Source organism: Xiphophorus maculatus, chromosome 21 (genome assembly GCF_002775205.1).
Source record: "Xiphophorus maculatus strain JP 163 A chromosome 21, X_maculatus-5.0-male, whole genome shotgun sequence".
Classification (NCBI taxonomy): Eukaryota; Metazoa; Chordata; class Actinopteri; order Cyprinodontiformes; family Poeciliidae; genus Xiphophorus; species Xiphophorus maculatus.
This window is the reverse complement of record NC_036463.1, coordinates 23,825,790-23,850,734: the sequence shown is the minus strand read 5'-3', so window position 1 is coordinate 23,850,734 and position 24,945 is coordinate 23,825,790. Positions and strand designations below refer to the sequence as shown.

Genomic DNA, 24,945 nt, shown 5'->3' with positions numbered 1-24,945 from the left:
TGCTTTGTAAACTGAACATGAGCGTTTCTCCTCCTCCCTCCAATCTCTCTCTGTCCTCCCTCTTTCCTTTCCTCCGCCTGTCAGGAAGAGGTGAACAATATGACCTTTAGTCACAGCGATAACATTCCCCCTGGTGAATTCTCCGCCGCCGCGGCTTTCCTTTCACATTCTCTTTGGTTTGTTTTCACTCGCAGCAGCTCTGTTTTCCTTAGAAATGATCTTCTGGGCACCTGTGATTAACGAGCAGTCGGGCCTCTGCAGGGTCCAACACACACATGCGTGAAAAATACACTTCCTGTTAAGTTTTCACCTCTCACGTGTCATGGTCTGATTTGTGATACTTTTTTAAATTAGTGTGAACAGAGGAAAGCTGCATGAAATTCATTAAAACCCCTTTTTGCAATGCCCACATGTGTTGAAACCGGAAATTAGGGTAAATTAGAGCCAAAATGAGGCCCCTGGGTAAATCACGTGTTGGAGGCTCCATCCCTCCAGACCCCCCACGTGTTCAGACGGTCGTTTTACAGAACAGAATACACAGCGGAGTGCGCAGAAAGCTTTGTATGGAGCTAAACTGGGGCCATAATGTTTATTCAGAAGAAGTAAAATTATGTAGAAACTGAAAAAAAGATTTGAAACAGAAAAATTATTTTGAAACTGAAAAAATAACACTCCTATGATGTAAGCTAACTATTGTTAATGATAACAGATATGTTAAAAACACAACCAAACACGCAAAAAGCTTCGTATGGAGCTAAATTGGGGCCATAAAGTTTGTTCAAAAGTTTAAAAAAAAACTGAAAATGAAATTTGAAAATGAAAAAACATAACACTGGTACGATGTAAGCTAAATTATGCTAACGATAGCATATGTGTTAAAGATATAGAGTAGCCTACAACGTACACAACCTAGTATACAAAAAGCTTTATATGGAACTAAGTTAGGGCCATAAAATTTGTTCAAAAGTAAAAAATTGAAACTGAAACATTATTTTGAAATTTAAATAAAAGAAACTTTTTTTCAGCAACCTTTTTTGGTACACTTAAATAACTGCATTTCAAAATCCAAACATTATTTTTTAGCTTGCTACTCTTGTAAATTTAAAATCAGTGGCATCAATAACACTGGTACGATGTAAGCTAATTATTGTTAATGATAGCAGGTATGTTAAAAACTAGAGCAGCTTCTGGTGTTGCCATGTTGGTATGGGGGGCCCCAAGTGAAAATCTGCTAGGGCCAGTGAATTATTTATAGAGATCTTACTTTGTTTTTTATTTTTTTAATTTGTGGTATTTCGTGACCTCATTGGTGGAACTTATACTCACATTTACAATCCAGTACCATTCAAATACTGAACAATGGGGTTTAGTCTCTAGGTTTGGGTAAAAAAAACAATAGAAGAAAAGTCAACATTTATATTTTTTTTAGTTGTTTGAAATCAAGATGTTGCAACATTACAGCGCTGGGTCTTACAACGTTAAATCCTCTGAGATGTTTCCTCAGAGAAACTGACATTTCCATCACACACACATACATAGCTCCGTTAAGCATCCAGAGTCTCTGCCTGGTGTGTCTGGAAAACCTCCAGAGAAGGAAAAGGAATCCTGATCAGCAGCATGTCGACTGAACCAAACATGGAGAAGCAGCATTCAGCTTCTATCCTCCACAAATCTGCAACAAACTTCCAGAAAACTGCAAAACAGCCAAAACACTGAGTTCCTTTAACTCAAAGCTAAAAACCCACATCAGTAGAGTTGCTTGTGAACAATAATATGGGGAACACAGACCAACACATTTGATGTGTATTCATGATTTTGATGATTATGTTGCTGGTTTTCTGATTTGCTTTTTATGACTTTGTATTTTTGTGTTTTTATGATGTAAAGCCCTTTGAACTGCATTGTTGCTGAAATGCGCAATAAAAATAAACTTGAACTATGTAAGAGTGAGTAGAGCCATTTTCCTACTGATTTGCTCTTTAAACATTTTAAAAACCAACAAAGAAGATGTAAAGTGTTGATTGACTTGGTAACTGTAACCAGAGCTTATATATTTGCATTATTTTACACCTTGGCAGTGGGTTTGTTATCTATCATGTTGTGTTTTATTGGTAATAAATGTTTGGTCCACAAAACGAAAGTGGTGTAATTTGAATTTCCTTGATTGCACTGTGTGGAAATTGTAAGTCAAACTGAGACTACTGCTGCTATATATATTAAAAAGAGCCGAGAAAAACAAAATTAAGTGATTGTCGCACTAATTTAAGTCAGTTAAGTCGGAAAGTATTGTTTGATTGGTTTTTACTAAATGCAGTTGAAGTTGCAAAATGTAGCTTTTATAAAATATATAGTTTTTTTGTTTAGTTGTTAAGACTGTCACCATGTTGTGAGAGATCATGACAGATAATCTGTGAAAATTTCAGTCTCCTCCATCTCCTCCTTGAGCTGCTGTTGCTGTCTGAAGAAACCACCTAAAACAACCAATCAGAGCCAGGAGGAGGGTCTTAAAGCTGTCAATCAAGCTCATAAACGTGCTGCTAGATGTGCTAATAGGAGGTAGACAACTCATCATTACATTAAAACCATTTATCTGCCTCTGTAACTAGCCTTAGCATTCGGGACATGTATTGCTTTAATGGGAGGGTGAGCAGCACACAAATGGCCATGATGGACAGCACTAAGACCCTCCTTCAAGCTCTGATTGGTTGTTATATTTAGCACTGGAAAACTCTAGAAGAGCTTGATTTGTTGCAGATTATCTGTCTTAAAGCAAACTGTCACCGCACTGTGAGCATGCCTGTCGCAATGAGGCGACAATTATCAGTTATTGTCGCCTCATTGCAACAATTCAGGTATCAATTATACGATTAATTGATCGTATAGATCAGGGGTCCCCAAACTTTCTCCTGTGAGGGCCACATAACTTGTCCCTTCTCTGATGGGGGGCCGGGGTCATTTTGTAACAGAAAAAGTGTGACGATTGTAAGAGTGCTAAACATAAAAATGTATTGTTTTTCAGAAAGCACAATCAAATAACCTTTTCTGGATTCTTCAGAGAACAAAAGTCAGGAAATAACACTATTTATGAAATAAGTAATAACCAAATAACACTGGGTTCTCCACATAAAAAAAAGGGTTAGGGTCAATTATATGCATGTATAAAATAGTTACTAACTAATAGTTAATAATAAATAAAGTTCATTACTAAGGAACATTTTATTGCAAAAGTCCAACTTATCAAATAAAAATGCACATATATGAAAATACTCTGGTATTGTTCAGGGGGCCGGACCAAATGTGGAGGCGGGCCACATCTGGCCCGCGGGCCGTAGTTTGGGGACCACTGGTATAGATCATAGCTCAATATATTTATCATTTTCCTTTTATTTCTTTCTACCAAAAAGTCTTCAGTCTGGTGTTTTGTTATCATTTAGCTCTTTTTCAGAGAAACTAAATAATTCATTTTACTTGTTGTTGCTGTTGTTTGTTTATTTTAGATATTTAACATTTCTTCCAGTTCCAGTGTTAAAAGTCCATTAGAAGTTAAAGTTTATTGATTCCTGATGTGTTTGCTGCATTATTATGCCGTGATAACTTGAAAATGGTTTCGAAACAACATTAATAACTTCTGGAACTATTTATCTTCCAGCAAAATGTATTATTGTGACAAACCTAATGGTGACAGCTTCATCAAATATGTGATGTTTTTTGTTTTTTTTAATAATAATTAAATAAATAAAAGTTACATAACTTTATGGTCGTATTGCGAAAACCACGGATATGTCTCTCACTTGGTGGGACATTCCTGCAGGTTTTCTGCAGGTTTTCTGCAGGTTCACTCACAAGTCAGCGGTCAGCCATTATAAGAACGGTTTGTTTTGACTAACATTTCTAAACTGATTAATCAGAAGGGTATTAATAAAACTTTACAAGACAATTTTACTTAAATGTGACATAAAAAAGACAAACTACTAGGCTGAACAAAAAATATTTAAAATATTAAAGTTTATCTCTGTAACATTTTCAACTTTTTTATTTATCCAGGATTTCATCTTAAATTTGGGATTTTAAAATCCTGTAAATGTTTCATTGTTGGACTGAATCGGGATTTTTTTCACTTCCAGACTTTAAAGAAATAAAACCTTTCATTCTGAAATGAAGGTTTAATATATGAAAATGAATAGAAAAAAGCTATCAGCGCAAATTAAAGACGGAAACAAAAATAATGTACATGTGTATAAACCATTTCCACATTTTTAATTTCTTAAAGAAAAATAATCCTGAATGTACAATATTCATCATTCCTCCTGTAATCATAGTGGATGCAGATTAAGGCATCCACCGGTTCGCCGGGGTTCTGTTCAGATCAGAACCAGGACAGTTCGGCTGGTTAGATCCTGTTTTTTAGATTATAAAACATTTGGTAGCTGAACCTCCACATTTGCTGGACTTCCTCATAAAGCTGCCGGTTCCATAAAGAGGCTTTAAGGCAGGGGTGTCAAACTCAATTTCACCAAGGGCCACTTCAGCATATTGGCCACCCTCAAAGGGCCACATTGACGGTATAAATCAGGAATGCCCAAGTTCAGTCCTCCAGACTGCAACTTTTAGATGCGTCCCTGCTAAAACATACCCCAGACAAAAAGTTGACTTCCCTCATTAGCAGCAACTCAGTTCTGCTGAGGCCTATGAATGAGTCAATGATCCAGGTGTGTTAGAGAAGGAACGCATCTAAAGTTGCAGAGTGATGGATCTGGAAAACTAGACTTGGGCAACCCTAGCATAAATGTATGAAAATACAATGTTAAAAATAAATTAAACACCTCATATTGTTAAATAACTGATTTTATGTATTCAAGTTTTAAATATTACATTTGACTTTGCATGGATGTAAAATTACTGCTCAGTTTAAAAATTACAATATTTTTAATCTGCTCAGCTAAACTTCGCTCTTTAGCTTGTTAGCTTGTCGATGTTTCAGTTTTATTCCCTGGGAAAATTAATCTTTGTCGGCTTTAAAGATAAGCAGACAAAAACTTTTTCATTATTTATTACACAACGAACATGTATTTCACATAAGAACAAAACAATGAGGTGACGTTGCCTGTCCTTGAACACAAAGCTGATCCTCTTCACCCCGTCACCAACTCACACATCCTCATTGTGTTGTGTTGTGTAAATAAACACAAAACACAAGCAAAATCAATAAACTATACGCATATTCCAGTATACTGAGTTTTGGTTTTACATTCATTCTATTTAAATTTAATTTGATCATGCTTACCAATGTTTTCTGGCCGGATGTCTGGCACAACCGGCCAGAACTGGTCAGTTCGTCGATGTCTGGTTTTAGTTCTATTCTGTGGAAATCCGCAAAATGGCGGGTAGGTTTTCGTCAGTAATGCGCGACCTGTATTTGGTCTTGTTTAAATTCATTATTGAAAACATCTGTTCGCTCAGATAGGTGCTTCCAAACATGGACAAAAAACACGAGCTGCATGGAGTCGAAGCTGTGGCATCAAATCAGGGGGCAGGAGACGGTAAAAGTCCTCGATTGAAACATCACGGAACTTCGCTCTTTAGCTTGTTAGCTTGTCGATGCTTCAGTTTTATTCGCTGGGAAAACTAATAATCAGCTTGAGGTGACTCTGCTGCACTCTAGTGGCGAGAAGCCGTAATGTTGGCTGGTAAGAATCTGAAGGCATTATGGGAAATGTAGTTTGTAGTCAATTCGTGCTCAAACCCTATTTTAAGTCAATCAATAGGGCTGTAAAACGGTGGTGGGGGGGAGAGGGCCACATAAAATGACGTAGCGGGGGCTTTGAGTTTGACACATGTGCTTTAAGGTGTTTACTGCGAATCGTCCACATGCGTAAAATGACGTCACAGCGTCACATGACTAATTACGTGCGATCATCAGACAAAAAAAAAAACGATCACCAGACGATTGTGCGGGAGGGTTTGATGCCTATGACGTATGAACGGACGTCATACGTCAGGTTGGGTATTTGCTCGTCCTTTTTCTCTGAACGTCACTTTGCACTTGTTTGTCGAAGAACCAGGATCACTCCTAGCGAAAAACTTGAAGATTCGATACATCTAGAGCTATTATGGCAAATAAGATTATTTATAAATCTGAAGAAACCCAGGCTGCCACCTTCAGTACCCTGAGGATGAAGATTAGGGGATTTTTCAACAGGTTCTCTAGGCATTCATCCAAGGTTACGCCAATGAAGACACCGGACAAGCAGGAAACGTCTTCCACGGAGAAGAGCTTTCCTGCTCTGAAGCCTTTCATTTCTCCAGACGTATCGGACATCATACATCTGGAAAACATTGAACTGGAAATCAGGCCAAGAGATTTTCAGATACAGGAATTGGAGTCAACAACATTTATACCAATGGTAACCTTCATTCCTGCAGAGATCCTGTCAACGGAGGCTCTGCAGGAAGAAGAATCAGAAGTGGAGGAAAGGTTTGATGAAACCACTGCAGTGGAGCCCTTCATTCCTCCAGATGAAGAATCTGATATCGAAGCTCTGGAAACCACTGTACCTGAGATCCAGTCCACCAGGGATTTACAGGTACAGGTGTTCAAAAGGAAGACAAAGTTTGGGGTGGGCTTTGTCCTTCCAGGGCAGGTATCAGATTTGGAGGTGGAGGAATTAGAGCTGGAGGAAGGGCTCTATATTGTGGCACATCCAGGGGCACAGGAGATTAAAGTGCATCCAGCATACAATAAGTCCTCAACTCCACTGACTTCTACAGAGCATTCTTCTGATTCTTCTGAGGGACAAACTCCGTCAGACGGAAGGATGTCATCTTCCTCGGAGGAGAAATTGAAATACGCTTCACATTTACAAGGCCAAAAAGATTTGCTGTCTTTGTTGATTCACTTTTTGATTGCCCAGGCCATTCAAACTTCATCCTTTCACTGCTCTCTTCGGGTCTTTCATACAACTCATAATCGCCTCCTGGAGAAAGTTTGGGCTGAAGTTCAGGGGGAAGAAATCGACGACGACCCAATTACGATCTCAGTTCACAGCCAGAAGATATTTGAAGCTATTTGTAAAACTTTCAGGGGATCCAGCCTGGTTGTATGTAGTTTAATGATGTCAGACAACGCAGCATTGGATAAAATAATTGTGATATCAGTTATAAAATATCTTAGAAGACCTCGAGAGAAATTATCCATAGTTGAGCGTTTTTTTAAAGTCCTGGGTGAAGCATTCTGCTATCCCTATATGTAAACTTAGTCCACCCCACCTGTGCGGAGTCCAGTCCGCCAAGACGACTTGAAGAGACGACTCCCACTGAGGCTGAATCAGAAGAACATGTTCCAGAGTCCGGCAGCAAACAGGAGGAAAACCAGGGAGCGACTGAAGAAGAAAAATGGCCGTGAGAATCCTTGTCAGGGATCTGATCAGGAGGACTAATGAAAGATCAGGACTGAGCTACCCTGCAGAAAGATGTCATCTGTGATTGTCAGTTTGAGAAATTGACTCTACATTGAAGGTAGAGTCCTCAGCATGAGCCCAGAGAAGATCACTGGCCAGGGCACGGCCATTTTCAAGGACGTGATGAAGAAGTGGAATAAGGCAGAGAATATTCTCATACTCTTGGATTTAGGGCAGCCAATATCTGAGGAAATTATCCAGTCAATTATAGGAAAGTGTCTTCAGATTCCATCGAAGACATCGAGTTTGGTTAAAGATGCTTTCAAGGAAAACCTCAGAGACAACCCACACTGGCTTTACATTTGGCTTTAAATGAATTACAGACTCTGCTGTCCTTTACAAATGCCACAAACTAAGTGAGCTGCAGTCTCATCGTCTGGACCTTTGTTTGGGTTTCAGTGTTCTGCTAAGTTACCTACTGGTGAGTGATGAGTGTGTTAGTTTTCTCTCTGGGTTTTTCACAAAAACAAACTACAGTAAAATGACTTCCCACTTGTTCTACGGGTTTTCTCTGGGCACTCCAGTTTCCCCACAAAAAAAAAAAGTGAATTGAACCCACCGTTCATTTTGGGTTTGGTCCCGTCATCTGGACCTTTGTTTGGGTTTCAGTGTTCCGCTAAAATGAATACAGTATCTTTATAAGGTACTAATACCTTACAACATTTATAATAATTGTGTGTAAGTTTCCTTTGTTTTGTACTTATTGACATTTGAATATTTACTTCATTTTAAACTTGTTTGTTTAACCAAATCACAGCCCTGCTTCTCTTGAATTTTTTTTATTACGACTTCTGTGTTTGTAGCTTCATTTGGCAGTAATCCGAGAGAAATGGGGAAAGAAGTAATTCCTGTCGGATTACAGCCAAATGAAGTCACAAACAACAAGCCACTTGGGCCCCAAGGCGTTCCCGGGTCAGCGGGTCCGGGGCCTTCTCGCGGTGGGACCTGCCCTTATCACCTCAACAGGGAGGCGTCCAGGTGGCATCCTGACCAGATGCCTGAGCCACATCAACTGGTTCCTCTCGATGTGAAGCAGCAGCGGCTCTACACTGAGTCCCTCCAGGATGACTTAAAAAAACATTTCAGATGTACACACCCTTGAACTACCAATCAGTACTTTATATGGCAGATAGCATGTTCAGCCTTGTAGGATAAGTACAGGAAGCTATAAACCATATAAGGCGCACCGGATTATAAGGCGCACTGTCGGCTTTTGAGAAAATTGAACGTTTTTAGTTGCGCCTTTTAGTGCGGAAAATACGGTAATGTGATGGGAATGGTACAATAATAATAATAATAATAATGCAACAACACATTCTCAAAGATCAATAAACTTTAAATTATAACGAACATTTAACACTGGAACAGGAGGACATTTTAAACAATCAAAATAAATAAACAAAACAGAAATTGCTAAATGAATAATAGAGTCTCTAAAGAAAATTGTCCATCAATAAAAGGGCTAGTTGAGACCAAATCACCAAACTGAGGACATTTGTCCTCACATGGGACAAATCATAGCACTTCCACTTTAGTTTTGCTTGCTGCTAAATTGGTCAAGTTTGTTCACAGGCAAGCAAGTGAGTTTTAAATGTTACAATTTAAACATGAGTTTCAGTTATAGATCTTCAAGCCATACTAATACTGATGTTTGACTACACGTGCTAATTAACTTAGTTAGCAACAAGCTTTGTTTTAAAGTTTCCGACTTGACAGAAGAAACTAAAAAGGTTTATTTACCAAATATTTTTGGTTTAATTTCTAGAGAAAATATCTTAGTACACTTGAAATAAAACTAATTTATAGATAACATTTCCGCAAAATATAGGAACTGTTTTTACGTAAATAATCCCTTAACATCAATGAAAAAGTACAAGTTCCTTTGGCAAATTATTTTATTCGTGACTTGGGAAAAATATCTTTTTTAACTCGACAGTTAAGTCACATTCCACGGCACTGCGCTGTTACCTAGCAACCCAAGCCCCGTTACCTAGCAACCTAAGCTGAGTCCCACTTGAAACAAAACAAAACTAACTCACAAGTAACTTTTCAGCAAAACACAGGAGCTTATTTTAAGTAAATAATTCCTGAATTTTGAGAGATAATTTCACATATCACATGGTAAAAATGTCATGTTGTCAGTGAATTTATCTGCTAATCGAACAAGAATTTTAAATTTCATTTTGTTATCATTTAGCTCTTTTTCAGAGAAACTAAATAATTCATTTTACTTGTTGTTGCTGTTGTTTGTTTATTTTAGATATTTAACATTTCTTCCAGTTCCAGTGTTAAAAGTCCATTAGAAGTTGAAGTTTATTGATTCCTGATGTGTTTGCTGCATTATTATGCAGTGATAACTTGAAAATGGTTTCGAAACAACATTAATAACTTCTGGAACTATTTATCTTCCAGCAAAATGTATTATTGTGACAAACCTAATGGTGACAGCTTCATCAAATATGTGATGTTTTTTGTTTTTTTTAATAATAATTAAATAAATAAAAGTTACATAACTTTATGGTCGTATTGCGAAAACCACGGATATGTCTCTCGCTTGGTGGGACATTCCTGCAGGTTTTCTGCAGGTTTTCTGCAGGTTCACTCACAAGTCAGCGGTCAGCCATTATAAGAACGGTTTGTTTTGACTAACATTTCTAAACTGATTAATCAGAAGGGTATTAATAAAACTTTACAAGACAATTTTACTTAAATGTGACATAAAAAAGACAAACTACTTGGTTGAACAAAAAATATTTAAAATATTAAAGTTTATCTCTGTAACATTTTCAACTTTTTTATTTATCCAGGATTTCATCTTAAATTCAGGATTTTAAAATCCTGTAAATGTTTCATTGTTGGACTGAATCGGGATTTTTTTCACTTCCAGACTTTAAAGAAATAAAACCTTTCATTCTGAAATGAAGGTTTAATATATGAAAATGAATAGAAAAAAAGCTATCAGCGCAAATTAAAGACGGAAACAAAAATAATGTACATGTGTATAAACCATTTCCACATTTTTAATTTCTTAAAGAAAAATAATCCTGAATGTACAATATTCATCATTCCTCCTGTAATCATAGTGGATGCAGATTAAGGCATCCACCGGTTCGCCGGGGTTCTGTTCAGATCAGAACCAGGACAGTTCGGCTGGTTAGATCCTGTTTTTTAGATTATAAAACATTTGGTAGCTGAACCTCCACATTTGCTGGACTTCCTCATAAAGCTGCCGGTTCCATAAAGAGGCTTTAAGGTGTTTACTGCCAATCGTCCACATGCGTAGAATGACGTCACAGCGTCACATGACTTATTACGTGAGATTATCAGACAAGAAAAACAAAAAAAAAAACGATCACCAGACGATTGTGCGGGAGGGTTTGATGCCTATGACGTATGAACGGACGTCATACGTCAGGTTGGGTATTTGCTCGTCCTTTTTCTCTGAACGTCACTTTGCACTTGTTTGTCGAAGAACCAGGATCACTCCTAGCGAAAAACCTGAAGATTCGATACATCTAGAGCTATTATGGCAAATAAGATTATTTATAAATCTGAAGAAACCCAGGCTGCCACCTTCAGTACCCTGAGGATGAAGATTAGGGGATTTTTCAACAGGTTCTCTAGGCATTCATCCAAGGTTACGCCAATGAAGACACCGGACAAGCAGGAAACGTCTTCCACGGAGAAGAGCTTTCCTGCTCTGAAGCCTTTCATTTCTCCAGACGTATCGGACATCATACATCTGGAAAACATTGAACTGGAAATCAGGCCAAGAGATTTTCAGATACAGGAATTGGAGTCAACAACATTTATACCAATGGTAACCTTCATTCCTGCAGAGATCCTGTCAACGGAGGCTCTGCAGGAAGAAGAATCAGAAGTGGAGGAAAGGTTTGATGAAACCACTGCAGTGGAGCCCTTCATTCCTCCAGATGAAGAATCTGATATCGAAGCTCTGGAAACCACTGTACCTGAGATCCAGTCCACCAGGGATTTACAGGTACAGGTGTTCAAAAGGAAGACAAAGTTTGGGGTGGGCTTTGTCCTTCCAGGGCAGGTATCAGATTTGGAGGTGGAGGAATTAGAGCTGGAGGAAGGGCTCTATATTGTGGCACATCCAGGGGCACAGGAGATTAAAGTGCATCCAGCATACAATAAATCCTCATCTCCACTGACTTCTACAGAGCATTCTTCTGATTCTTCTGAGGGACAAACTCCGTCAGACGGAAGGATGTCATCTTCCTCGGAGGAGAAATTGAAATACGCTTCACATTTACAAGGCCAAAAAGATTTGTTGTCTTTGTTGATTCACTTTTTGATTGCCCAGGCCATTCAAACTTCATCCTTTCACTGCTCTCTTCGGGTCTTTCATACAACTCATAATCGCCTCCTGGAGAAAGTTTGGGCTGAAGTTCAGGGGGAAGAAATCGACGACGACGACCCAATTACGATCTCAGTTCACAGCCAGAAGATATTTGAAGCTATTTGTAAAACTTTCAGGGGATCCAGCCTGGTTGTATGTAGTTTAATGATGTCAGACAACGCAGCATTGGACAAAATAGTTGTGACATCAGTTATAAAATATCTTAGAAGACCTCGAGAGAAATTATCCATAGTTGAGCGTTTTTTTAAAGTCCTGGGTGAAGCATTCTGCTATCCCTATTGTAACGCATGGGTTGTATTTAAGGGAGGAGAGGAGGCGGCAGCCTGGTCAAAAACTCACAACCACTCTGGTATAGGGGTTGAACCAATTAGTCGACTAGTCGACTAGTCGACTCTAGGACGTCTCGCGAGTTTTTACATTTCATGTCGACTAGTCGCAGTCATGTGATTGCCGGTGGTGACAGCCTGTGCTGATCTGACAGCACAGTATAGGTCACAAGACACAAGAAAAATAAGTTAATACATTAGTTTAAATGATATGTAGATGGATGCATATTTGTGGTTTTACAGTGTTTTTAAAAGGAGATGGAGTTGCAGCTGCAGTCCACTACAAAACACGAGCCGTCTAAAACTCGCCCCCTTCCCGCTAAGGATGTCACTTAGCCGGCTCGTGAGTGTCTTTGTCACGACGATCTAACTAATACATTATGATGTTATGTTGCTGATTAAATAAAGATCTGCGGTAATGACAGCTGTTGATTTAGGTTGAACAGTTTACGATAACTTTAGTCTATAATGTCCAAATGAAGTGAAAATTTATGAACTTAGCGTTATTTATTTTATTTATAGCTGTAGGAGAGGAAGGGGAGGAGGTGGAGGACGTGCCCGATCAGAGCGAGCCGGTGACCGGGAAAAAAGTCAGACGTGAAGAAGATTTTTTGCAACTTTTTGGGCCACATTACCAGAGTTACAGGGGATCAGCAGCACACAGCACCACTGCTGCCGAAGAAATCCTTGATTTTTTTTCGCTACCGCAGATCCCCACCATGGCGAACCCGCTGCAGTGGTGGGCCAGCAACCAGGGCAGATTTCCCAGTCTGGCAAACCTCAGCAGAAAATATTTAGCTGTTCCGGCAACCAGCACTCCCAGCGAGAGGATTTTCTCTCTCGCTGGGAATACCATTACGAGAAAGCGGGCAAGCCTTCATCCGGCTCATGTTGATGCCCTTGTTTTCCTACATGTCAACCAAGAAAAAACCCCAACAACTCTTAGCGAAGAGAATATTGACAGCGAGTGAACTTTATTTACCCCCCGGCCCCCGTGCCACCTCTTTTTATTGTTTTTACATGCCATCTAAAAGATGTGCGTTTCCTTTTTGAATGTTGGTTTCCCAGCAACTTATTATTTATCATAAACTATCCCGATGTTTTGTTGTTTCACTTGTTGCTGTTCTGTGTAAATGCCGTATTTTTCCGTGAAAACGGGTAATAAAGCCTCTACGTTACTCCAAAGCTTTGCGTCTTGCGTTGCTATGACGTCACAACGACTAGTCAACTCGACATTGACTCGACTTTTATCATGTTGACGTTGACTAGAAAATATCTTAAATCGTTCAATCTGTGAGTCAGCAGAGCTTCCTGCCGCGCATCGGGCGGAGGAGAAGCAGGTGGTTTCGTTGAATTCAGCTGTAACCAAACGGGATCCGTTCATAACAGGTTTGGCTTGTGATGTTCCAAAAGCTCCATGTAGTCAGTGTGATCATTTGACTCCTATAGTAACTATCCAGAGATCATCAGCATCAGCCGGTGTTTAGAAAAAAAAAGTCAGACCCGACTTTGTGCAACAAACTTTTCCCCGCTGCTCACGAAGAATCTCCATAATAGACTTAGTAAAAGCAGGAGAAGGGGAGAGTGTGTGTGTGTGTGTGGGGGGGGGGTTAATATTTGCCGTGAAAATAGCTAATAAAGCCTCCAAGTAGTTGTGAAGGGTTTTTGCGCTTACGTCACTATGACGTCACCGCGACTAGTCGACATCGACTCGACTATTATCATGATGTAGTCGACCTTAAAAAATATGTAGTCGTTCAACCCCTAGTGTGGTACTGGGAATTTCACAGTGTTGTCCTTTAATAAACTCTCTTCACCAACCTTACAAAGCCGGTTGAACGGCTGCTACATTATCAGACATGAAGATGAGCAGCGTCCAAACAACCGGTAACATTACTAAAGAAAGCTAACATGTCCGTCTAGCACGTTTCTCCCACTCTCTCTACAGAGAAGCCATGGCGCATACTTGTGACGTCATTAGCAATACTCAAGTATCTTAAAGAGACACTACACAATTACGGCCGTTACACTATATGTAAACTTAGTCCCCCCCACCTGTAGAGAGTCCAGTCCGCCAAGACGTCTTGAAGAGACGACTCCCACTGAGGCTGAATCAGAAGAACGTGTTCCAGAGTCCGGCAGCAAACAGGAGGAAAACCAGGGAGCGACTGAAGAAGAAAAATGGCCGTGAGAATCCTTGTCAGGGATCTGATCAGGAGGACTATTGAAAGATCAGGACTGAGTTACCCTGAGCTAAAAAAAACATTTCAGATGTACACACCCTTGAACTACCAATCAGTACTTTATATAGCAGATAGCATGTTCAGCCTTGTAGGAAGCTACAATCGGAAGCTAACTTCAGCGTCGTTCCAGATGCAACTCAAAAAAGGGCATTTGGAGCATCATGGGGTTAAGGGCTCAAGCCCTTCCACCTCCCTGTGCACATACCTGCTTCGGAGATCCGACTTCTGATGGGCACCAATCCAACTTCATGGGATCCAGGTAAACAAACTCTGAGATGCCCTCCTCCTTGGGCGGGTCTGGTTAAGCTTTTTGACTGCAGGTGTGCTTGCATTCAGACGAAGACCTGCCTTTTAGCAGCCGGGTTCTACAGGGCAGGTCGCCTCACCTCACTGCCAACTTTCCGTCACTTGATCTGAAATCCCGTTTCCATCCGCCTGACAGCTTTCTGTTTCTCTGCAAGCCTCAACTTGAAGAACAAGTTGCAGAAGAGCGTCTTAGAAACCAATGAAAGGACAAAAAGTCCCTTTTCAACAAACCCCTGATCTGCACAGTGGTTTTATTAGCCTCCAATATTTCTGGCAATATAACTTACAAATGAAAAACACAACTGTGTTCATGAATTTCCAAATAAAAGTGGAAATAAAAGAAACATGAGTGATAAGTTAAGTCTGCGCAACCAGAATTTTAACTGTTGCTCAATAACACCCAGAGAGCGATCTGGCGCCATCGTCTGTTAACTGAAACCAGGATCTACTTTATTCAGAATGTCATGATTCAAAAATATCAGCAAACTAGGAATAGAAATATTGCTGGTAGAAGAAAAAAAGGAGTAAATTTACAGAGAGAAAATCTTTAGAAATTTTCTGACTATGATTAATCTCAGAAGTCTTCCAGAAAAAAGTTTTTAAAAAATCCAAAAATGTTCCTTATTCCTTATTATTGATAGAACATTTTGGAGATCAATCTCAAAATAAAATGTTGGGCATATTTTGGACTTTTCAAATCAGAAATTTCCAGGTTTTTTTATATAGAAAATGTCTGAAATTAATCTCAAGATATCTGAGGTTTTTGGTAGAAATTCACTCCTATTTTTTCCTCCTTCAGTTCATTGTTCAAAATGGTTATCTTCCGATATGAAGGAATTATTTACATAAAAGCAGCTCCTATTTCTTACTGAGAAGTTGCTTGTGAGTTAGTTTAGTCTTATTTCAAGTGTACTACAAAATTTGCACTAGAAACCAGAAAAATACTTGGTTAGAAATTGCTTTTTTTTGTTTTTGCAATGATTAGTTTTTGATTATCATCAAATACAATAAAAGTTGCAATATGTATAAAATGTGCTGTTCAAATAAACTTGATTGTCTGGAATCACTTCTTCCCTCAGAAAAGAAACTCCCATCTTGCTTATTCCTCAAAAACTGGAGAAGTAACGACCACAATCAGGTCATCGGTTCTGCTTCTGGCCGACAGCCAGAGCCGTGTCTGTCAGGCGCTAGCCGACGTCATTTATTTTATTCGTTTTTAGGACAGCAGTGGAGGAGAAAGGAAACATGATAGCCCACCGGGGATCTGCTCTCTCATGGCGGTACAGAAGTCTACTAATAGATTTCACAGCCATCATCTTGGCCCTGCAGTGCAGCGATCTCCACGTTACGGAGTGAGAGGGACACACACAGTATTGCACAATGCTGAGTATACACAGCTGTGAACTCTGGCATACTTTTACTACAACACACAGACATAACTCACGCTGACTTCTAGTTACATGTGTCAGCAAACCTCTGCAGTCTCTTAGGGCATTGTTAAGGACTAGGTCGAAGTTCTTCAAACTGGAAGCAGCTTTATTCAAAATGTAAAGCTTTACTTTTACAAAGTGCATCATCTTCAATCTGCAGACCATTTTTAAACAGTGGAATAATAATTAAAAAGGAAAGCAATGTTCCTTTATTTCAGTATGAATTATTACATTTTGCTTTGGCAAAAAGTCAAATCATGATGTATTCTTTAAAAAAATGCTTTCTGGCTTATTGAACAAAATGAAAGGAATGTCATATTTTATTATGTAAACATTACTTTTTAGTCTTGGAGTTGTTGCCTCATTAAATTTAAAAATATGGTTTTAAGTGTAAGATCTACTGAAAATACAGTTTCCAAAGCAACACAGACGAGAAAACAGTGACAAACATAAACAAATGTTTCATATAAAATCAGTAAAGAGTAAAAAAATCAAAAATAAATATAGCCTTACCTTAATCTAGGAGTAGAGTTTGAGTTCTTTCAAATGATGAACTTTTAAATGTTGCTAGGCTTTTAGCATTAATAGCTGTTAGCTTGAGTCACAATCAGCTTAATCAGTCATTATCTTGAACAATTGTTTTCCAGCTGTTAATTTAAAAAATCTGACAGCTTGAGTAGATGCTAAGTTAGCCTAAGAAGTAGCTAGCCTAAACAGCATCAAGCTTAAGTAGCTCTGAGTAGACGTTAGCTTGAGCAGAATAGCTTAAGTAGATATTAGCTTGAATCACTGTAAGCTTAAGCAGCTAAAAATTTAACTAAGCGTTAGCATTAATACTTTCAAGAGTGAGTAGTTATTAGCTTGGGTAGCTATTATTTTATCAACTGTTAGTTTGAGTTGCTATTAGCCTAAATTGCTGTTAGCTAAAATGGAAAGATTGTCCAACAAAGTCCAACTTTGGGGGGCTTTCAAGTTTATTTTTCCAACTCGGAAGTTGAAATTTCCAACTTCCGATGGATCACAGCATTAGCTTCACTACATTTTAGTTTGTTTAGCTGTTAGCTTACCTATCTATAACCCTGACTAGCAATTCAATTAGTTAGGTATTAGTTTGTGTAGCTTTTAATTAAAATAATATTTAGTTTGAGTAGTCATTAGCCCAATACGTTACTCCCATGAGTTGTCATTAGCTTTAGTAGTTGTTGGATTATTTAGCTGCAAGCTAAAATAAATGTTAACCTTTAGTTAACATAGCTGATCACTTCAAGGACTTTTACACTGCAAGAAGCGTTTACCTACATTCCCACAAGTGAACAGTTAGTTAGTAGTAGCTAGGTCATGTAGTTATTAGAGTTAGCTGGGTTACAAGTTAGCTAAAATAGCTAATTGGTATTAGCTATTTGTTTGAGTAGCCTTTGCTTGAATAAGTGTTTACTTGGTTTTACCATAACCATTTTGTTTCTGAACTTTCACTACTTTACCGTCTGGTACAAGTTTAACAGTAACGATGCGTAAAATCCGAACGTTTAAAGTATAACGTTTTGTCTGAAGTGAACTCTGAACGGTACAAGGCAGCTTAGAAGATGCTTTGTACCAACTTCTAAGCTGGGAGGTGAGGTTATAACTCACCTCCCAATTGAGTTATAAATAAAAATAAATAACAAAAAAATCATGATAAACATGTTTTGTACTTCAATGTTTATGGATTTCAGGAGCCAAAAAGTGGCCATATTTACTGCATTAAATTATATAATTAATTTATGTGTTTGTCTCACATGTAACAAATTTAATTAATTGCAAAAAGTACTTTGAATAAGCTCAGGTGTTGCAAACAGCTGCTTTGTGGCCTGTACAGCATCTTGTTGTGTCCAACTAAAATGTCAATTAATCAAAAACACTAACCCTTTAAATAAAATACATAAATAAATCATAAACATAAATGACCTAATTAACAAATATATCAAATAAAATGTGCCAAAGTACAAATTTATAAATTGTGCAGACGCTAAAGTAAAACACTGATCCATTATGCGTTTTGTCCAGTGGCTGACTTTCTTTTTTATTAAGTATGTGTGAATTCATTTTCTTTTAATCCAGTGTAAAATTAGCTTACATAAAAAAAAGTGTTCTTTTTTTTTTCTTTAGAAATTTCAAGAAATAAATAAGCCATAAATATATTTCCCCCCTCAGAATGTTCCCCCATAATAATATTTGCTTTTCATAAATATCTTTTTTCTCTATTTTCAATAAAATATTCAGATCCAGTGAGTTTTTTTAAAGCATTTCTGAAGCAGTAAATCAGATCATCATGTCTGTTTACACTGCAAAAACACAAAATCTGACCAAGTATTTTTGGTCCCGTTTCTAGTTAAATACATTAGTTCACTTAATAAGACAAAACTAAGCTAAAGATAACCTTCCAGCAAGATATAAATATTGTTGAAAAGGTTCTAGTTCTAATATTTCACTTTATCTGCCAATGAAACAAGGACTTTTTCAAGGAATTATTGACTTAAACCAGCTCCTATTTCCTGCTGAAAAGTTACTCTCAAGTTAGTGTTATCTTATTTAGTGTGCAATAAGAAATTTTCACTAGAAACTAGACCAAAAATACTGGATAATTGGGTTTTTTTGCAGTGTAAAGATGTTTACTGCTTGTTTTGTTTTGTGTTTTCTTTACAACAATTTTTAAAAATTCAACTAAGAGCTCCCATATGTGTGGAGTCCTGCTCATAGGTTCTGGTCCAGCCAGCGAATGTAGTTCCTCATACTTCTCTGTCCAACACTCGACATCATTGGCAGGTTCGCAAACACCATGCAGCCATGGAAACCGTCCTCGTAGTGGTCACTCGTCACCTCAACGCCAGCGTCCCGCAGCCGCCTGCCGTACATCAGTCCATCGTCCCGCAAAACGTCAAACTCGCATGTCATCACATATGCTTTGGGCGTTTTACGCAGAACCTCCTGCTCCGCCAGCAGCGGCGCCGCCCTCACGTCTATCAGCCCCGGCACCGCGCCCACCACGCCTGGCGATCCCTTCTCCTTAACGACCGGCTTGAAGTTCTTCTTGCGCTCGGCCGGCAGCAGAGCGGTCCAGTTCAGGTTGGAGCGGGTGGCGGCGCTGATGGCCCGCTCATCCAGAGCGCTGTGGTTGTTCACCAGTAGGACGGGCTCCAGGGAGGAGTCGGCGCCCAGGTACTGCAGCCAGAAGCGGGCCATGTAAGGCCTGTAGAGGATGGGCACGGCCTGGTTCTGCTGGTACGACGGCGTGTGGAAGTCGAGAGCCTGCAGCACTGGGTAGATCAGCGCCTGGGCTTTGAATTTCACCTGCAGAGAGTTATCCAGGCTGAGCTGCAGGGACAAAATTAAATGTACAAGTTTAGAGGAAGATTCCTGACCCAAACTGAAACGGGCCGGTCGCGGTAACAAATGTCACCCAGAAGTTATTGCGATTGTTGTTTGGAGACAATTTCCAAGTAATGTGATGGGAATGGTACAATAATAATAATAATAATAATAATAATGCAACAACACATTCTCAAGGATCAATAAACTTTAAATTATAACGAACATTTAACACTGGAACAGGAGGACATTTTAAACAATCAAAATAAATAAACAAAACAGAAATTGCTAAATGAATAATAGAGTCTCTAAAGAAAATTGTCCATCAATAAAAGGGCTAGTTGAGACCAAATCACCAAACTGAGGACATTTGTCCTCACATGGGACAAATCATAGCACTTCCACTTTAGTTTTGCTTGCTGCTAAATTGGTCAAGTTTGTTCACAGGCAAGCAAGTGAGTTTTAAATGTTACAATTTAAACATGAGTTTCAGTTATAGATCTTCAAGCCATACCAATACTGATGTTTGACTACACGTGCTAATTAACTTAGTTAGCAACAAGCTTTGTTTTAAAGTTTTCGACTTGACAGAAGAAACTAAAAAGGTTTATTTACCAAATATTTTTGGTTTAATTTCTAGAGAAAATATCTTAGTACACTTGAAATAAAACTAATTTATAGATAACATTTCCGCAAAATATAGGAACTGTTTTTACGTAAATAATCCCTTAACATCAATGAAAAAGTACAAGTTCCTTTGGCAAATTATTTTATTCGTGACTTGGGAAAAATATCTTTTTTAACTCGACAGTTAAGTCACATTCCACAGGCACTGCGCTGTTACCTAGCAACCCAAGCCCCGTTACCTAGCAACCTAAGCTGAGTCCCACTTGAAATAACACAAAACTAACTCACAAGTAACTTTTCAGCAAAACACAGGAGCTTATTTTAAGTAAATAATTCCTGAATTTTGAGAGATAAATTCACATATCACATGGTAAAAATGTCATGTTATCAGTGAATTTATCTGCTAATGGAACAAGAATTTTTAAATCGATATTAAGGAATCATTGACTTAAAACAAGCTCCTATTTCTTGCTGAAACAAGTGTACTAAGAAATTTTCACTAGAAACTAGACAAAAATATTTGTCTAGAAATTGTTTATTTGCAGTGTTAGTGGAAAGAGGGGGTGTAGGACCTCCAGTTATTTCTATTATGAATTAATAAAGAGATAAATTAAAACGTGGATGTGCCTCTTTGTAATATTTGTGGGTTTTTTCACCTCCTGCGCCACAGCAGCAGCCAGGTTTCCTCCAGCGCTGTCTCCAGACACGCAGAGCCGCTCCGGATCGATGCCGTACTGCTGCAAGAGTTCAGCGGACAGGAAGACCCGCGACGCTGCCACGGCGTCGTGGTACTGATCCGGAAACACGGCCTCGGGAGCAAGGCGGTAACTATGACAGGATAAACACAACATGGCAGCATTTAAAGTCTAAATGATCGGACTTTTCTTGCTCATATTCCAGTTTCTGGGCAGAAATCATCTCACTGGTCTCATCAGTTCAACCGTGTCCATGACAACTGAACGAACCCTCTGTTTGTCGGACAGGACACAAACCTACCGTGAAGTTTACATAAAAAACTTCCTGTTTCATGAAAGCCACAGCAGCACTGCCGTTAGCAAGAAAAAGAAAATAAATTGGGTGGGTTTGCTGATTTAACTCCCGACACTCACTCCACAGACATTATGACGGCGTCCAGATCCTCCGCCATTTTCCGACAGAGAAGGTCATAGGAGCGCATCTCTGCAAAACAAAGACGGTAAAATTCATAAACAAGGAACATTGTGGTGTAAATGACAGATGTACTAAGTGCTTTCTATAATAATTTGACATTTCCTGGCATGTAAAGGAACAGCTGATGGATAAAAACAGAAAAATGAGGTAATTTATCAACACTGAGGGAATATTTCATGGAAAATAAGAGTATAAACATCTCTACTTTGTTCAAGGAAAAATCATGGAAAAACTACAGCATGTTGTTTCCTACAATGACTATGACTGATCCAATAGCAATAAATCAATTGATCACATAATAAATTAAAACAAGCTCAATAATTTCCATTTGCATAATTTATCATTTTTCTCTTTCTACCAAAACCTGGATGATAAAACTCTTCAGTCTGAAGTTTTGGTCTCAACTGGATCCTTTTTTTAAGGACTATTCACTTTATTTATCTGTTGTTTTGTTTATTTATTTTGGATATTTCAAATGTCTTCCATCCCTTGTAAAATATTCATTAAACTTTAAAGTTTATTGATCTATGAGAATGAGTTTTTGCATTATTATCACCATTATTACTTGAATATGATCTCAAAACAACAACACTATAATTTATCGCAATAACTTCTGGGACCATTTATCGTCCAACAGAATTTGTTGTCATGACAGACATAAAGATGAGCACTCTTTAATTTATTTTAAACAAAATAAAAAATAAAACTCTTTTTTGCCTCAGAATTAAGAAAATAATGTGAGGAAACATGAATTTACATATTGGTCAGCAAGATAACAGAAGGTTGGCATCTGGAAATGTCATGCATCCTTTATTCTTTTATAGAATCAGATATATTTTTAGACTAATCTAAGATGTTTAGGTCTAAACTTTTAATAAACCATGAAATCTTGAGATGTTTTGTTTTTAAGTCTTATATAAACTGCAGGTATTCCTAATTTAGAGTGAAAATATAACAAAAACATTAAATCTGGGATTAAACCTACTGCCACTAGCGAGCGCCCAGCCTCCTCCATGGAAATAGATGACTCCTCTTCTCAGCCTGCTTTCTCCGTTTGGCTGAAACACGCGGGTGGGGACGCCTCCCAGGGTGGAGTCGGTCACGTTGACGGTGGGACCTGGAGCGAGCCTCGATCACCTCCACCCAGGACACCACCCGGTTCAGCAGGTGAACACGGTGGCACACGCCCAGGGTGTGGGCCGCGTCGCTCTGAAATGCACAAACAACCCGTGTTCACAACAGATCAATGCTAGAGAGTCTGGATTCAATTATATATACTGAAAGTTGAGTGGAAGGAAAAACGGTGGCACAAATAACACCCATTTAAGAGTGGGGAGCTTCAAACTCCGGACTGCAGACAATAGACTAAACCCCATAAACAGCGTTTTTGTTGTTTTTTAAAGCGTATTCTTAAGTATGGCATTAGATAAAGTTGATGGGAAAATTTCTCAATTTCTTAAAAAAAAATTTCAGCTTTTCCAAAAAAGAGTTGATGCCCAAATTGGGGGAATTTGCTGAAGAAGTTCTGACGTAGCCAATTCCACTAGTTAGTCTGTGCCTTACCAGAGGTACAAAACTTGTAAAAATGTCTACATTTTTAATTGTTCTTTTATTTTTACAGCCAAAATCTGACAAAATTATGCTTTCGATAGCCTGGTGGATTCACTTCAAACCAGAAAATGGTAAAAAACAACAACAACAACAAAAAACGCCTAATTTGTTTGGGTTTGTTTTTTTTTTTTTTGCGACATTTTAAAAATTGGTTAGAAATATAGCTTCAGATAATCCAAAATAATCACCCTGTTAGAAACAAACCCACATGAGTTTCACTTTTTGCATTAAATCACTAAAATAAACAAATTTATAACTTAATTAAAACTAAATAAACTTTCAGCGACATTTTAATTTATAGAAACACAATGGATGTGAAACCTGCGTGAAAACGTTCAACCCTCTGTTGAGTTGTTTTTGTTGCTCTTATTTTGTATTTTCCGATGCGATTCTATTTTAATCTCTCCAAAACTTGATTTAGACAGCTCAACTTAGTAAAAATCGCATTAGTGATTTATTATTTAAACCCACAAGCAGGTGTTTACTTGACCTGCGCGGCTTTAACCTGTAAAACTTGATCCCGGCTGCGGCGGATCGCTACCTGTGCGCCGGTGTTCCGCCGCATTCAGCGCATCTCTCCGCCACTCACCGCCCGCATGAAGCTCCGGAACAGCGCGTCCAGCAGCATCAGCTTCCACGGCTCGCTCACGCCGCTCGGTAGCGGCAGGTACACGTAGTAGGCGGCCGCCGCCAGCAGCACGGCCCCGGCCAAACGGAGCCTCATCGCGCAGAAGACGAAGGAGGAGTGAACCTGCCCGGGAGAATCATACGGCACTGCCCGCTGTCAAGTCGCCAACGGCTGGGGAGGAGGGAGCGGAGCGGAGCGGGTGGGAGATTCGTCAGGGATCGACGAAACCCGGAGGAATGACCCCGGTTTTAAAATAAAAGCACAAAGTGGCACCGAGAGCGAGATTTTTCACGGAGAGAACGTCTCTAAGTTTTATTTTGAAATGCTCATGTCGGAAGTCATGTAAGCCTTGCGTAAGGATTTTTGCTCATGGGAGTTGTAGTTCTTCGTGGAAAACAGCCGTTAGTTTAGTCTGTGACTAAGCTAGCTACGAAAACGAACCACCAAGCTAAGCCACAATTCAATCCGATTGGAATGTTTTTAATCATTTAAACAGTCCTGCGTTTGTGACTGATTTAAGCAACCAGAAATTAAAATGCCTGTACCAACAAAAAGTCTCTCAGAATAATATACATGGCATCGTAAAGACAAAAATGTGAATTTCTGCTTGTATGTAATTTAAAACCAGTTGTAACAACCTGGGTTGTTCTCCTAATTCATTTGTTTATTATTGACTTTTGCTCAATTAAATTTCTTATGTATACATTGCAAATGGTATTTTTATTCTAGTTGATCATGTTTTTTTATGTCTCCTTATTTCTTTTGTTCCTCCTATAACTGATGGAGATATATAGATATTATTTCTAATTTATAAAAGTATTGTTTATGTCATTTAATTAGCTCTACATCCATAAAGAAATGAAAAAATATGGTGTTTTATAAGATAATTTATCTTATACGGTGCCAGAAATGTCGAAATTAATAGTAAATAATAAAGACTTTGTCGTATTCAATTACATTTAGTAATGTAATTAGATTAGTTGTGTTACCACCCCTCGCCACTAGAGGCAGTAGCAGGCCCGAAAAGACGCGACTAAGGAGCAGATTTAGAAGTACACCGAAAGCTACAGAATTTGTTAAAAACTGTGAGCTGCGCTGAAGTAAATAAAAGAGAGGAGTTCAAATACATGCTGAGAGTGAAACTCCTTCCTAAAGATGAAGATATATCACAGATTTCAAAAGAAAATAAAAACGGGAGGCCGCGGATAATATAGGAAATAGCACCCCCTTCACTTCCGGAGTGCAATGGTCCCATTTCCAAATAAGGTATGAGACTGACAGTGGTCCGTCACCGCCCCTTTCTGTTTGCTGCAGCGAGGCACTACTTGTAGTGTCCACCAGGGGTCAGTATTGAGGAGAAGGACCCAACAGTTTCGAACAACCTTTTCTTGTCCTCACACATTGTTGGCTGTTGATCA

At 38.8% G+C, this 24,945-nt stretch overlaps 2 protein-coding genes across 6 annotated transcripts in view; both read right to left on the bottom strand.

The window, feature by feature from the left end:
* The window catches only part of LOC102230681 (tumor necrosis factor ligand superfamily member 10-like), a 34,127-nt gene extending 19,043 nt beyond the window's left edge, over nucleotides 1-15,084 (bottom strand). For 2 of the 5 annotated variants that reach the window (XM_023326096.1, XM_023326098.1), the window contains exons 1-2: nucleotides 14,616-15,084; nucleotides 14,223-14,335 (exon numbers count right to left, since the gene is read on the bottom strand). The gene's annotated coding sequence lies outside the window, so the exon portion shown is untranslated. The other 3 variants (XM_023326097.1, XM_023326099.1, XM_023326100.1) reach the window with 2 other exon arrangements.
* A 1,146-nt stretch (nucleotides 15,085-16,230) lies between these two features.
* Nucleotides 16,231-23,993, bottom strand: LOC111606200 (neutral cholesterol ester hydrolase 1-like). The gene is given in 6 exon segments (XM_023326095.1): nucleotides 16,231-19,497; nucleotides 20,775-20,946; nucleotides 21,228-21,297; nucleotides 22,274-22,406; nucleotides 22,408-22,497; nucleotides 23,489-23,993. Coding segments are annotated over 6 exon segments (1,221 nt in total). The 5' UTR covers nucleotides 23,624-23,993; the 3' UTR covers nucleotides 16,231-18,876.
* Between the last annotated feature and the right edge of the window lie 952 nt (nucleotides 23,994-24,945).